The sequence below is a fragment of the Diadema antillarum genome, unplaced genomic scaffold (assembly GCF_040938485.1).
Source record: "Diadema antillarum isolate AM-2024a unplaced genomic scaffold, OU_Dant_1.0 seq00000599_RagTag, whole genome shotgun sequence".
NCBI classification, from domain to species: Eukaryota; Metazoa; Echinodermata; class Echinoidea; order Diadematoida; family Diadematidae; genus Diadema; species Diadema antillarum.
The window spans coordinates 583,620-599,463 of record NW_027271529.1 but is presented as its reverse complement, the minus strand read 5'-3'; the positions used below and the strand labels follow the sequence as shown (position 1 = coordinate 599,463).

General features: G+C 42.5%; 1 protein-coding gene across 1 annotated transcript in view; it reads right to left on the bottom strand.

Moving 5' to 3' along the window:
• The window catches only part of LOC139735803 (solute carrier family 35 member F5-like), a 62,263-nt gene that overhangs the window by 36,805 nt on the left and 9,614 nt on the right, over window positions 1–15,844 (bottom strand). The window contains exons 3-4 of the mRNA XM_071646553.1: window positions 6,436–6,495; window positions 3,062–3,149 (exon numbers count right to left, since the gene is read on the bottom strand). Coding sequence (XP_071502654.1) covers window positions 3,062–3,149; window positions 6,436–6,495 — 148 coding nt within the window. The remainder of the gene's footprint in view (window positions 1–3,061; window positions 3,150–6,435; window positions 6,496–15,844) is intronic.

The following is a 15,844-nucleotide window of genomic DNA, read 5'->3' as shown; positions in this document are numbered from 1 at the left end:
TCCAGCTTAAATCTAAATAACTAAATACATTTTTTGTTTTAACTGGGATTGTAGGAAGTGGGTCTGAATGATTAGGGTCAAAGGTTGAGTGTTGTCTGTAGACCAGGGCCCTGTTTCATAAAGCTGTTCGTAAAGTTACGATCAACTTACGAGCGACTGGTGCATCAGTTCTTGTGCTGAATTATTGAAATTCTGATAAGTATAGCATATCAGAGCTGATCACCAGTCCCTCGTAAGTTGTTCGTAACTTTACAAACAGCTTTATGAAACAGGGCCCAGAAACCAGTAAATATTGTACTCCAGTACCAGAGTCTATCTTGAAATGTTTGAGTGCATTGCCAAGAAACTTCTTTTAAGGACAAGTTCACCTTCATAGACATGTGGGTTGAGTGAATGCTGCAATATTAGTAGAACACATCAGTGAGAGTTTGAGCAAAATCAGACAATCCGTTCAAAAGTTATGAATTTTTGAAGTTTCTGCTCAGTCACAGCTGGATGAAAAGACTACTATAGCTTGTGATGTCACATGAGTTCAACGATATAAAGAAAGAATAAAGAAAATTCAACATATTTTCATTTTTCTCGCATGACAAAAGAACACTCGACTTCTCTCTTTCAGAAGGCAGGGGGAATAATATTGCCTTTAACATACACGAAAGTCAGTAGCAAGTCGAAGAAATTTGCACTTTATTCAAAAAGTAAAGTTTTGTGAAATTCTCTTTTTATTTCCCTTTTGATATATAGTTGTACGCATGTGACATCATACATTGTAGTAGTCTTCTCTTCCAGCAGTGACTACGCAGATACTTAAAATATTCGTAACTTTTGAACGGATTGTCCAATTTTCCTCAAACTTTCACTGATGTGTTCTACTAATATTGCTGCATTCTCTCAATCCTTATGTATATGAAGGTGGACTTGTCCTTTAAAGTTGGGTTCTTTTTTCTTTCAGTCTCATTAGCGAAGCAACAGCGGGTTGATACATCTGCCTGAACCACACAGTACAGTGCTTAGCACATATCATTGACTATCCCATATAAAATCAATAAAACATCCCATGAAATCAATGGGACATTTCGTAGTACACAAACAGTTGGTTCCAGATCTACTCGCAGTGCGGAACTGATGCATTCTCTTCAATGAAGCTCACTAAAAGTTTAGTTGATATGGCTGCAGAACATCAGTGATGCGGACATTTCCGGTAGGGGCTGCCCCCCTCACATTCCTGCCTTCCACCCACTTGTTCTGGACATACATAAAAAGTCCTCCGGACTGAAATGGCTCAGTGGACCAGGAACTGGTACTATTAAAAGAAAGACCAAAAACCTCAACCCTATCTCTTTTTCAGCCAAACATCCATTGGATAATTTGAAAACAAAACCTCTTGAGCAAGAAGTGGTATTCAGTGAGAGTTCCACTGAAGAGCCTCTACAATACATCAATTAACCATCAAAGGATATTCCTACAGTACAAAATGTATGTTGAAAAAACAAGAGTAAATAAAGGTGGTACATAAGATTTGGAAAGGAAGCACAATACTTTTAAAGTTTTATTGCTTCACACTGCTTTACACTTTGAAAAAAAAAATTATCCCTTTCTCAAATTTCTTTTAACTTTGTTTTACACCTTCAAGGACTATCATGAATGGTCAAATACTGTAGTTCATGCAACTGGTGCATTTGTAATATTACTGTAGTGTACATGAGACACATGATTACAGGTGTAGATCATGCACTGAATCATTTGAAACATTGAGAGGAGGTTTTTTTTTTTTTTTTCACTCATGCCCCTTGATCTGTGGGCCAATGTACAGTATGAATAGCAGGGAGGCTGCAACCTTTAAATTTTACAGTGTAGGTAACGTTCTGCGAGCAGGGCTACACTACACCACACACACCACACACAATTCCCAATCTTATCAGCACAATGTACACAGGGAGTATTGTAAACAGCATGCATAACAGTCCTCACTATACTACACATGCACAGTGTATACACTTTACATGAGCAAAAGCTACAGAGATTAACACTTGAAAAAAAAAGTTTGTTGACCTCTAAGATGAATAACAGAAAACATTGAAGTCAGGCCCTGGGATGAAAACCTATAGTGGTTTCCATTGATGCATTCTTCACAACGTGTAAAGAACGTGACGATTAAATCAGGGTGGGTGGGGGGGGGGGGGGGGACTGTAAATTTTAATTTAACTATATAAAGTAGCTCACTAATACTGTATGCCATATCCTACACAGAAAATGTAACTAACAAGAACTAGTCGGCAGTAACTGTTAATAAACATATCATCATAGTAGCATTAACATTGACACACTAGAGAAAAAGGCACAAAGAACTGATAACTTCTCTCAAACATCCTGGTGTGCTTCCTGTCTTTTTTCAATTAATTTGCATGTACTGTACTATGAAGCCCCGAAAAATACTCAAAAAAGTTATTGAGATTACATCTCAAAAACACCCCCCCCCCCCCAAAAAAAAAAAAAAAAAGACACAACATCAAAGGGAAATAGATTTGTACACAAAATTTTGCTAATTCTAATTTTTCCCAAACATTCTTTGGCAAAGCATAAATTACCTGCCAAGGAGGACATGCAAAAATGTTTAATTCTCAAGAACAGATACTGAAATCAAAATTTGTGACATTCTGTGTACAAACAGCTTACTCTCTAAAACTTATCAGTTATAAATCTTTTTACACGTCTGATTTTTTCCCCTAAATTTTTACTGATCTACTCCTCTAATTCTTTTTACTTTCACGCAAAGCAACATGCTATCAGGGAGGAATGCCCCTTCAAATCCCAAGCACTTTTTCTAATCTGTTTGAGTATTAAACCTGGGGGGGGGGGGGCATTCCATGAAGGAACTTGTCGGATAAAATGTCCGACAAGTCAATTATATCCGACAAGTTCAGAGAAATCAGCCAATCAGACTAAAGAATTTCTCAAAACTTGTCAGATACAATTGACTTGTCAGATATTTTATCCGACAAGTTCCTTCATGAAATGCCCCCCTGGTGCATTGCTTCTATTACTGGTACATTGTACTTACTGGAATCACTGGGCTCACTGAAGCTACTGCTTCTACTACCCTCTTTGTCGCTGTCGTTAAACTTGACGGGAACATACAGCGGCTCACTCTGCAAGGCAAAACACAGGAAATATTTGCAAAGTTTTATCATTGTAACATCACATTTTAGAGCAAATCGATCACATCACAGCAGTTATGTGTCAGAACAGTACTTCTCAAATTTCAGATCCTGCCAACACAAGTTTGATGAAAACAAACATACAAACAAACGTGTTATCAATATTGAATTTGTTGGGTTATTATGGTATCAAAAATACTCATGAGGCAACTACAATGTATACTATATACAGCAAAAAATTATTCAGCCATAGGGTTATCACTTTGATCTTTTTAAAGCTCAAATATATGCGTTCACTTCAACAGTACCTTTCCTGGCACTGTTTCGCCAAATGAGCATATCGTCTGTTGAGAATGAGAAGGGCGTTAAGTTGTCTTGAACACTATGGGTTTAGTGGCAACTTAACGCCCTTACCATTCTCAACCGATGATATGATGCAAATTGAAAAGTGAGCATCAAAACCAGAAACTACTTTTACCTTTAAACTGAGAGACATGTGACACAATGACATTCATTATAAATGCAATGTAATCTACCTAATGTACTCTGTAGCTCTCTCTGTCCAACATGAATTCACACACCCATCCACAAACACACACACTCACATACGATATGTACACTAGACACACATAAGAAATGCAATGTACATTATACACTGGCTATACCAAGTACAAATTGTACTTGGATAATTGTATGGGGGGGGGGGGAGGGGGACACAATTCCTCACATCCATTCACTGTTACATATTGAGATACACTGTCAGTATGTGTGTTTGTTTGCTTTTTAACATTCCTTCCTCAGGGTATCATTTGCTATGCTGTTCTGACACAAAACCACAATTTCCACAATGTCCTTCACTGTATTCAAATTGCCTAGAAAGATGACCTACCAGTACCACCAGGCCTACCATGTACTTCTCTATACAATTGACATTAGAAAAAAAAAAAGATTACAATACAAAGCATTATACAATTTGTATACACGATGATGTACATGAACTTACACATTTTTTCATACATGTCATACAAAATACATTGTAGGTAAGTACATGTAAAATGAATTAATAAATAGGGCCTACTGTATATGAACAAATAGATTTCATAAATAATATAATCATTCCCCCTGCTAAATGACTCAGCCCTGACCACTGCCACATACGACACAGCACAAACACAAACAATACAAAAACAAAAGATCATATACGTGGAAGTAATGGGTGAGTCATCAAAGGCAAAAGCAGGTTGCACAATCAGGGAGTGCGGACATTTCTCCGCTCTTTTGATTTAATAGAACACCTCCGTGGAGTCCTTGCAGCTGTAGATATTCACCTCTCTGTTCTCAGAATTCTAGGCACTACCCAAGGAAAATGTTTGGCACAACGGTCATGGGCAGGAACACACATGTGCTGACACTATAATGTATTCATGGAATCCTGAAACTTTTGCAGCCATGAAGACTGAATAACAGTACCCTGCTAACCCATATTTTTGTTGGCCATATTTGTTGACACTTATATGGGGATGTGGTATCTTTACATCTGTACCTTTTGTATGGATTTGTATGCAACTGTACTACAGTCAATGATACTGAGTATGAAATGTCAATCAATACAGAGATCTATATTCACACAAACACATAAACTTATGTATGTACTCTATTTCTATTTCTTTTGTGTTTTTTTTTAAACTTGGCATTTAAAATCAAATTAACCATCCATAGAGAATTATGAACATCATCCATCCCCCCCCCCCCCCCCCCCCCCCGGTCTATTCATCTTTCTGCATTCACTGAATCTAATTTGTTCCAGATAATCTTAACCCAAAATATTTTTAAATACACCATATTTGGAAGCATGTTATACATGTAGCATACTGCCAATCAGGACTTTTATGGAAAGCAAACAAATGAGAAATAAGCATCATTCATCCTCATTTATAATGCAGGCCTACAGAGCAATTCTGTTAGGGGATTTTTTTCACAATTTAATTTGTCTAATTTGCTATTAAATTTTAACAATATCAATCAACTCACAAAATCTCTGGCATATGTACACCATACAATTTTTGTAGGCCATATGATGACTGTTCATGGAACAATCACACAAAAAGCACAGTGCTGAAAGATGATACCATTCCATCTGAATCATCTGACACTTTATTATCACAGAGTAGCTGAATGTTTGGGTTGTTGCTATTAAAGCAGCATGACATTACATCTCTACCAGGATCCTTCTTGTGCATTGCCACATGACAAACATGCGGCATTTGATGCCCATCACGAGATCGCAGTTGGAAAAATATGACTTCTGTCTTGTTTTATTAGTTGGTAAGAAACGAAAAGGGTTTTTTTAGGGGCCATCGAGAAATTCGAACATTCTCTCTCACAAATCTGACAAAAATTTTGCTCATCTAATACAAATTTACAGTCTCAAAACATCATGTAAGGGTAAAATTCTGACAAAACTGTTTTCATAGCCCTATTTTGTGGTAAAGAATGAACCATATATCTAAATTTAGATTTATGACTTTCAGGCTGAAAAGCTCAACCCCAGCTCATCTCGATAAACTGCCAAAGTACGACCAAGCGTTTTCTGGAATAACCTTAAAGGGTCGTTCATCAAAAATGTTGTCACTCTTACAAATTTTGAATAACAGCTGGTTTCCTGATGGTATTCAATTGATCCTCAAATTCTTGCTTTTTGTTGAAGATACTGTAACCAAGTCTAACAGTACACATTATATCGTACATTACATCTTGATGAACACAGACAGTGTGCATGTTGTACGTGTACGTGAACGTGGATTCTAAATACGAATCATACTGTAGGTACGATACATTTTGATTGTGGATGTGATTTTTTTTCTAATGGCAGCTCTCTATGAGAGCATTCAGATGACAACAGATGGTACTAAAAATTAGGACAGTACAAAAGATGAGAGAATAATCTCAAGTTGAGAATCTACACTGTACATGTATGAACACTGATTCCATCACTGCCACTGCCCTCTCTCTCTGTGGTGCCACTGTGCACGCATGCCCCTTCAATTTTCTGACATATTTCTGTGTCGTTTTTACATGCAACAACATGAGACAAGCAATCAAACGCACATGGCGACTCCCCCCATCTGCTGTGGACTCCCCGGCTACGCACCCTTGGTATGAAATGAGACATATGGATCAAAAATGGGGCCTGGAGTAGGTTACGGAGTCAAAGTACAATCATCATCACCAATACACAAGCTGCAAAGAAGTCTGCACTCAGCAGTCTCTCACTTACCAGTAGGTTATCTGGTCCCACTATGGTGTCATCATTGTCCATATCATCTTCATCAATAACCTGCCGATAACAATAAAAGGGAGGCAAATAAAAAATTAATAGCAATTAATACAACTGTATGTGCAACTTACACTATATTGTGCCAAATCCAGTTTGTAGAGCGCTCAGGGTGCATACGTACATTGTACTATCATTGAACATGAACGAGTCATCAACAGAACAGAATGTTGCCAAAGTTTACAGAGTGTTGATGAACATGTTTCTTCTATATTTATAACACCCCGATGATGCATACTAGAAAAGCACTCTGAGAGCGCAGACCTCTGCCAAACAGTTATTTTCCAACGATGATCTTGCTCTTCCCAAAGAGATTTTTCTCCTCTCCACCACTGGAGAAAGCTCTTTGGGCTCTTCCATAGAGATCAGTGATTTCCACCCATAGGTATACATGCTGAAAAATCGCCCAATTTCCCAATATAGAAGCCTTTGTTACGTCATAAACCTTCAGCTGCACAGCGCGCGCCTCGCTCTAGCAGAAACTAGAGCACGCACTTTAGTGCGCATTAGAAAACCTCAAAAATGCGCAGCTTGAACTCCCAAGTTCATTGACCCTACCTGTCAAAATATTCAAAATCCTTCATAAATTCCCAAAAAAAATTCTCAGATCACTACCAAAATTTAATCATTTGTTACTTGTGTCATTCTCAACCTTTCCTCTTAGTTTCATCAAAATCCGTTAACTACTTCTCGAGTTATTTTGCACACGGACAAACAAACAAACCAACGGTAACGAAAACATAACCTCCTCCCTTGGCGGAGGTAATAAAGGATGGTAGGGAAGGGTATGTTTGATGCTCTGCTTATATAGACATACAGTTTAATATCACTTGAGCATCCAATGTAAAACATTGTATTTGTCAGCATATGAACAATATATGAAAGTCTGTACTGAAAAGCAAAACTAATCAGTCTCTCTTCTGACGGTTAAAACTCTCTATTCAGATTATGTGTAATTGACTGAGTACATGTATCATACCTGTTTGACTTTTGTTTCACAAGCAAACTACAAACCTTGCATATCTTTATAATATTTCATTAAATGTATCAGCAATTTTTTGCTCTTTCTAATGAAATATGAGGGTCTTTTTACTGCATACATTTCTTTAATATGACACTACAATTTACATGACTTGATTTTCATTTTCTTGCTTCATTTTGTATACTGACCATTTTGCTCTTTTTGAAATTTTAGCATGTTGCAAGCCCAGAATCTGAGAATATTGCAGAAATTGAATATGCGCGGAGCGCACACGATGAGTACGTAGTACGCAATATTTTGCTGCTTATCTCTCTTTGTGCTGCTTACATTCAATGTTCTCTCTCATGCTTTGCACACAAATATTTAAAGTACCTGGTAGTTTGATGTTTCTTATGTCATGCACATGTTTTGCACATTTTTGAATACTTTTACTTTGAGCTTGTTGCAAATTCTTGAGGATGTTGCATAGCATGTTGCTGGCTTTTTAGGATGTTGCACAAGAATTTTAGCATGTTGCAGCGACATGCTAAAACCCCTCATGGACCACCCTGCATGTACATGTTATATTTTCATACTTCTATTGTTCTAAGACGAAAATGTGAACACAGTTCACAGTACTCTCCACTGCTTACATGTGTACATATCTGTCAAGTGCATAATTTCTATAAAAAGCGTTCTGATAATCTCCACCCCCCCCCCCCATCCCTATAAGCATGCATAATTCACAACAATCATAGGCCTATACTGCACAGTTGTACATGCACATTTGCCATATTTCACAGGGTGGGTTGTTATTGCATTTTTGTGAGCTGACTGATACTTGAAATATTAACAACTCATTAAAATACTGTGTTGGAAGGTAGGCCTCGGGGCGTGTTAATGTGGCAAGATATTATTTTTGTTGTGTAACAAACTACACACCAAACACACTCTCGTCATACAGCCATATTCCAACGCCTTGAGTTATGACTCCACTCGACAATTACTAATTGTAATAATGGGCGTTGACAACAGAATATTTAAGGTTTCAATACTATACACGCTTTATTGTCGTGTACCTCATTATATCACACGCAGGTGATGATTATAGGGTATTTCCCCCAGAATATGAATCAATCAGGGTATTGGTTATTTACGACTCTCCATGAGCAATCACACCAAATTATATTTGGTCAAAACGTTTAAAAGGAGGTCTTGAAATTGAGGGGACATACATGTGGTTATAATTATTAGGAGCGGTAATACATATAAAAGGGTGCATAAGTTACGAACCACCGCGACAGTCCTAACAGAGTCCCTAGTCAGCTAGTCGCTTCCAGGGTGAAACAGCGGCCACGTCACTCTCCAAGGGGACCTCGATCGCGATCGCGAACTGCAGTGCGCACTGCCACGATGAGCTCCGGGTCGAGATGCTGACGTGTACACGCACTGTCTGGAACGGGACCGGTGTTCGCCGCCTCGTCGTCGCCCGGCACTCACATCAATAGCGTTGACATCGATTGTTACGGATGCGATCCCACTTGGAGATTCACAATAAATTTACGCTAATTCGTCGTGAGCTGAACATGGATGAAGTTCATCCTTAGTCATTGACGACGGGGTTGACGATGGGAGGAGATGCGAGATGATGAGCTTTGATGCAAGCCTCATGCAGCGTCCGCAAATATGACAGGAAGGCAACTCCTCTTCATAACAATTGTTCCACAACTATTTAGAATTAATGTTGCTTGAAAAATGCACCTCACCGATGTGGTGTATTGTATGAACTCCAAGAATTATAGTACAATGTAAAACTGACTCAATACGGGATGGACTTGACTCTGGAAAGTATAATATTACATCTCCCCTTTGTATCGGACGCAGGAGAGCGATGGTCTATGTCCATCTCCTTTGGAGGTCGAGGAGCCAGAGTGAGAGAAAAAGCTATGTCCACGGTTAATGTTAGGGAAAAGGGGGCTACGTGGCAAGTATTATGGGACAAGCCTACGTGTACCTTTTACATAACTGTGGTCAAAGGACTGGTCAGCAAAAATTAGCTCTTTTGTTTCTTTTTGCCATCGGGGAGCGTCCGGAGAGAGTGACATGATTATACCGATAAAAATAGCTCCCTCTCTCGGCCGGTGACTTATTGTCAATCTAACGGGGTACGTGCTGCTACAAGGAATCCCCCCCTAGTACGTAAGTCCTGACCAGCACTGACGTACGACAAAAGAAAAAAGAACTGTATGTACACCGTCTTACTACCTGCCAAAAACACAATATCAATACAATGATCATGTATACCATTGAGGACGGTATGCAGGTTGTTTTAAAGCTAACAAAACTTATTGTAAAATACTGTACATAATAATATGCTATGAGGTCGATCTGACTGAACTGTGTGTTGGTTCAACGGCCTCAAGCACGGACCATGCATTATAGCACGGACTCGATAATAATACAACAGGTAAACATTTGTAACGGAAAGTACAAACAAAGCATATTGGCCAAGTATGACACAAAAAAAGTGTATGTCATGTTGCTCGTGTCGTTCTGCGATGGCAGCCCCTAAGCGTTATACAATGTACTACATTTAGAGTATCGCAGAAAGCACACAAAGTAATATACATGTACGATAAAAAATACGAAAACTTAGTGTATCTGGTTGCAGTGAATCCGCCCGTGGTAAGTTTTCCTTCTACGGGGGTAACTCTGAGATCACGCAAAAGAAACTTAGGATGATAACAAATTATCACACACACACACACAAAAAAAAATCTGTACAAACTGTATACGGCCAAGGCGGACACATATAACATACATACTAATTACCTATGACAGTCACATAGTATTCACATTAATTAATTAAATCTGCCTTAAAACCTCGACATCATCAAGAGTGATGGCAGACGCCTCGTAACTAAATGAAATAACGTTATCCTAACGATACCACATAACGCGCCGGCCACCTGACGTGGCGCCCCGATCTCGTTTGTCGGACCGGTGGATCCGACTTCGCAGCGGGCGTATCCGACGCCGTCGACGTCGCTGGGGAAGATTCGAGTGGGGAACGCGTTGTGTCGCGAGGCACTACTACATCGTCCGGCGCGCTGCTGCTCTCGACATGCGCGACTTTTAAGCGATCGACGCTCACCTGCTCTTTCTTGCCATTGATTTCGAGTGTGTAATGCCTAACGTTGCGTCGCAACACTTTGTAAGGCCCATCGTAGGGCTGTTGCAAGGGCTTGCGAACTCGATCAACACGGACAAAAACATAAGAACAAGTGTGCAGGTCTGTCGGCACGTGAGTAGTCGTGTGTTGGGAGCGAGGCGGAGTAGGTGTGAATTGAGACATGTGGTTACGTAATCGAGAAACATAGTCGCTCGGGTCGACAGTGGTCTGCTGAGGAGCAACAAACTGAGCGGGCAAGCGCAGTGTCGTGCCGTAGACGAGTTCGGCTGGGGAGCACTTGAGGTCATCTTTGACAGTAGAGCGAATGCCCAATAAGATGATCGGGATATGCTCAGTCCAGTGAGAGGGGTCGTTCTTTGCTTTTAGTGCAGCTTTCATCTGGCGGTGAAATCTCTCTATCATCCCGTTTGCTGCCGGATGATAGGCGGTAGTGCGAATCCTAGTCGTGCCTAACAACCGCGTTAATTGCTCAAATAGGCGTGATTCGAATTGAACTCCACGGTCTGTGGTGACCATTTCCGGCGCGCCGTGCACTGCTACCCATCGTTCGACAAACACTTTAGCTACCGTCTCTGCTGTTATGTTGGGTATGGGCACTGCCTCGGGCCACCTCGTATATCGATCTATACAAGTGAAAACGTATGCATTGCCCTGTGAAGTAGGCAGTGGTCCTACTAAATCAATATGAACATGCGCAAATCGAGCGTCAGGTGTACTGAATGTGCCGAGAGGAGCTTTGACGTGTCTATGAACTTTAGACTTCTGGCAAGGAATGCACTCGCGTGCCCACTTTCGAACATCTTTGTTGATGTTTGGCCACACGAACCGAGAAGTGATAGCTAGTTGGCTGGCTTTAACACCAGGATGAGATAAGCCATGGACTGAGTCAAATATCGCGCGCCTGTGGGATTGAGGAACGTACGGACGTGGCTTTTGGGTTGACATATCACAAATAATCTCACCACCAGTAGAAATGAGAGGCAAACGTTCGAGTTTAAGGCTAGTACGTGGGTTTCGCAGCTCTGCTTGCAACTCGTCATCGCACTGCTGTGCTTGTGCCATCGATGCGTAGTCTACTGTTTCAGTCGTGTGGAGCGCGTTTACCGCAGGGCGGGAGAGCATGTCGGCTACTACATTTTCTGCCCCTTTTACGTGCCGAATGTCGGTAGTAAACTGGGATATGTAGTCAAGTTGCCGTACTTCGCGCGGGCTGTGACGGTCTGGCTTTGCATTGAACGCGTAAGTCAGGGGTTTGTGGTCTGTATATACACAGAAGTCACGGGCATCAAGCATGTAACGAAAATGCTTGATAGTCAAGTAGATAGCAAGTAACTCTCGTCCGAAAGTACTGTACCTCGTCTCCGCTGCGTTCAACTTGCGAGAGAAAAAGGCGATTGGCTGCCAGGCCCCGTCAGTCAGTTGCTGTACCACGCCCCCGACTGCTCTGTCGGACGCGTCGACCATGATACTCAACGCTGATTGGGTAGAAGGGTAAGCCAATAGTGTGGCCTGTGCAACTTTCTCTCTGATTTCGGCGAATGCCACGTCGCATGCTGGTGTCCAGTGCAGTGGTTTTCGTGAGCGTGTTGCACGATTCCGGAGGAGGTCCGTGAGCGGTGTCAATGTTTCTGCGCAGTTTGGGATAAACCTACGGTAGAAATTGACCAGGCCTAAGAATGCACGCAGCTGCTTGACCGAAGTGGGCGTGGCGCATTGACGTATGGCTTCAACCTTTTCGGGCAGTGGGCTCACACCTTCGCTATTGATGCGGTGGCCCAAGAAATCGAGCGAGTCTCTCCCGAATTCACATTTGCTTGCGTTTACTACTACGCCGTACTCTTGCAGTCTTGCGAAAAGCAAACGCAGATGGCGCTCGTGTTCTTCGTGATTCGCGCTTGCCACGAGGAGGTCGTCTATATATGCATAAACGAATGTGAGGCCACGAAGAACTTGGTCAATAAACCGCTGAAATGTCTGAGCTGCGTTGCGTAACCCAAATGGCATACGCAAAAACTCGAATAGGCCAAATGGTGTGCTAATCGCAGTTTTGCAAATGTCATCAGTCTCTACTGGGATCTGATGATACGCCCGTACCAAGTCTATTTTCGAGAAAACGCGCTTGCCGTGCAAATTCGAGGCGAAGTCCTGAATGTGAGGGACGGGGTAACGGTCGGGGATAGTTGCCTTATTCAAGGCGCGATAGTCTCCGCACGGCCGCCAATCCCCTTCAGTGCGTTTGGGCACCATGTGTAAAGGTGACGACCACGGCTTGTTGGACGGCCGCACAATGCCGAGCTCGAGCATGTGTTCGAACTCGCGTTTGGCCACGGCTAGTCGGTCAGCTGTCAGTCGTCGTGGTTGTGCACTAACGGGTGGTCCCTTTGTCTCGATATGGTGTGTGATGTTATGTCGAACGTCGCTCTCTTTGTATACCGGTTTGGTTATGTCACTGAAGTCGGTCGTAAGCATGCATCGGTATGGGTCGTTGTCATCGTCGGCTGTCATATGTAAGCCGACGGGGTTGAGTCCGACGTTAACCGCAGTCTGTCCTGTGACATGCAAGTTTGTTACTGTGTCCATCAGTCGTCGTTGTTGGACATCGACCAAAAAGTGGAAGTGATGCAAGAAATCGGCACCGAGTATCGGTGTAGCCACATCGGCAATTATGAAAATCCATCTAAAATTACGGCGCAAACCTAAATCTAATGTTAATGAACGTTGGCCATAAGTGGCTATTTGGGAGCTGTTTGCCGCTCGCAAGTGATAAGAGGATGGATACTTTCGCTCATGTTTGCCGGGTGGAAACACCGACACTGCGGCACCAGTGTCAATCAAAAATTGCTGTTGCGTATTGTTGTCAGTGACGTAGAAGAGGCGACTGTTGCTGAGGGAACCAGTCGGGGTCGTCGCGCCTACCCGCTGGTCGCGTCGTTTCCCTTGTAAAAACAAGGTTGAGTGCATCGATGGGCGTTTGCACCAAATCGGTAGTGGTAAAAGCATAGCTGCTGTGTATCAGCTCTGGGCTGATCACTTGACGCTGCCGCCGCAGCGTTCGCTCCTTGGCTTTGCTGGTCGTGCTGGCCGTTGTGTTGCGAGGGGGTCTTAGCGCCCCTGCCTGCCGTGCTACGGCTGCGACTACGTCCCCGCTGCTGCATCTTTTTGACGCTAAACGTCAGATCAATCAACGCACGCTTTACTTCGGCAAGCTCGCTCGTTAGCTTTGCCAACGTCGCTGGAGGCGTAACCCCTCTCGAATTTCCCCCACTACTGCTAACTGGTGCTATTATCGGAGGGCTAGCTGTCATTGTATTGACACCCGGTACGTGGGCATCAACGATCCGATCCGCGAGCTCGGCCAACTCCTGCAAAGTTAGGGCGTCAGAAGTAGATGCTAAGATTAGTCTAACATTTTGGGGGAGTCTTTGCAGAAACAGCTGCTTCAGAATACCCTTTTCTAGCGTTTGATCGCCTACCAGCTGTTCCATTCTCCGCAGCAGCTGAGAAGGTTTACGATCGCCGAGTTCCTCCTCAGTTAGGAGTCGCTTAACGCGGCGCTGTTCAGATTCGGACATTCGCGCTATGAGAGTTTGTTTCAGTTTGGTATATTGGTTGGCAGACGGTGGGTTAACAATTAAGTCACGCACATCCTGCGCCACTTCGGGTGACAATGCGGCGATAACATAGGCGTATTTTGTCTCCTCTTTAGAAATGCCGCGCGTGCTAAACTGTGCCTCCGCTTGTGCGAACCAAATTTGAGGGTCGTTTGCCCAAAATGGGGGCAATTTGATAGAAACTGTGCCTATGAGTGAGCGTTCCTCGGGCTCTTTTGCAGGCGAGGCCGCTGGGGATAGAGTTTGCTCCGCACTTTCGGTAGCCATGGTTACAATCTCTTCACGCAAGAATAAAATCGCCTAACGAGGGCGCAAGGTCCTGACCGGAGTGTTATGTGGTATCGGTCACTGCCGCAGCAATTTGCTACTGAATACGAACTATTAGGCCCACAAACAATCGTGAATAATTTGCAAACTTAACAGACAGCAACATACATATTACGTAAGCATAACACAAAATTGCCAACCTATGTAGTATGAGCCTATATAGTAGCAAGAATATGCTCAGATAGTATGGTTCACACTAAGTGCGTGTGTGGTTGTCAACTACAACATGGGTATTATAAAGTCATATTATCAAATGGAGTGGAATCACACCTCTTTTAGATCACGTCGGGGTCACCACTTTGTTGGAAGGTAGGCCTCGGGGCGTGTTAATGTGGCAAGATATTATTTTTGTTGTGTAACAAACTACACACCAAACACACTCTCGTCATACAGCCATATTCCAACGCCTTGAGTTATGACTCCACTCGACAATTACTAATTGTAATAATGGGCGTTGACAACAGAATATTTAAGGTTTCAATACTATACACGCTTTATTGTCGTGTACCTCATTATATCACACGCAGGTGATGATTATAGGGTATTTCCCCCAGAATATGAATCAATCAGGGTATTGGTTATTTACGACTCTCCATGAGCAATCACACCAAATTATATTTGGTCAAAACGTTTAAAAGGAGGTCTTGAAATTGAGGGGACATACATGTGGTTATAATTATTAGGAGCGGTAATACATATAAAAGGGTGCATAAGTTACGAACCACCGCGACAGTCCTAACAGAGTCCCTAGTCAGCTAGTCGCTTCCAGGGTGAAACAGCGGCCACGTCACTCTCCAAGGGGACCTCGATCGCGATCGCGAACTGCAGTGCGCACTGCCACGATGAGCTCCGGGTCGAGATGCTGACGTGTACACGCACTGTCTGGAACGGGACCGGTGTTCGCCGCCTCGTCGTCGCCCGGCACTCACATCAATAGCGTTGACATCGATTGTTACGGATGCGATCCCACTTGGAGATTCACAATAAATTTACGCTAATTCGTCGTGAGCTGAACATGGATGAAGTTCATCCTTAGTCATTGACGACGGGGTTGACGATGGGAGGAGATGCGAGATGATGAGCTTTGATGCAAGCCTCATGCAGCGTCCGCAAATATGACAGGAAGGCAACTCCTCTTCATAACAATTGTTCCACAACTATTTAGAATTAATGTTGCTTGAAAAATGCACCTCACCGATGTGGTGTATTGTATGAACTCCAAGAATTATAGTACAATGTAAAACTGACTCAATACGGGAT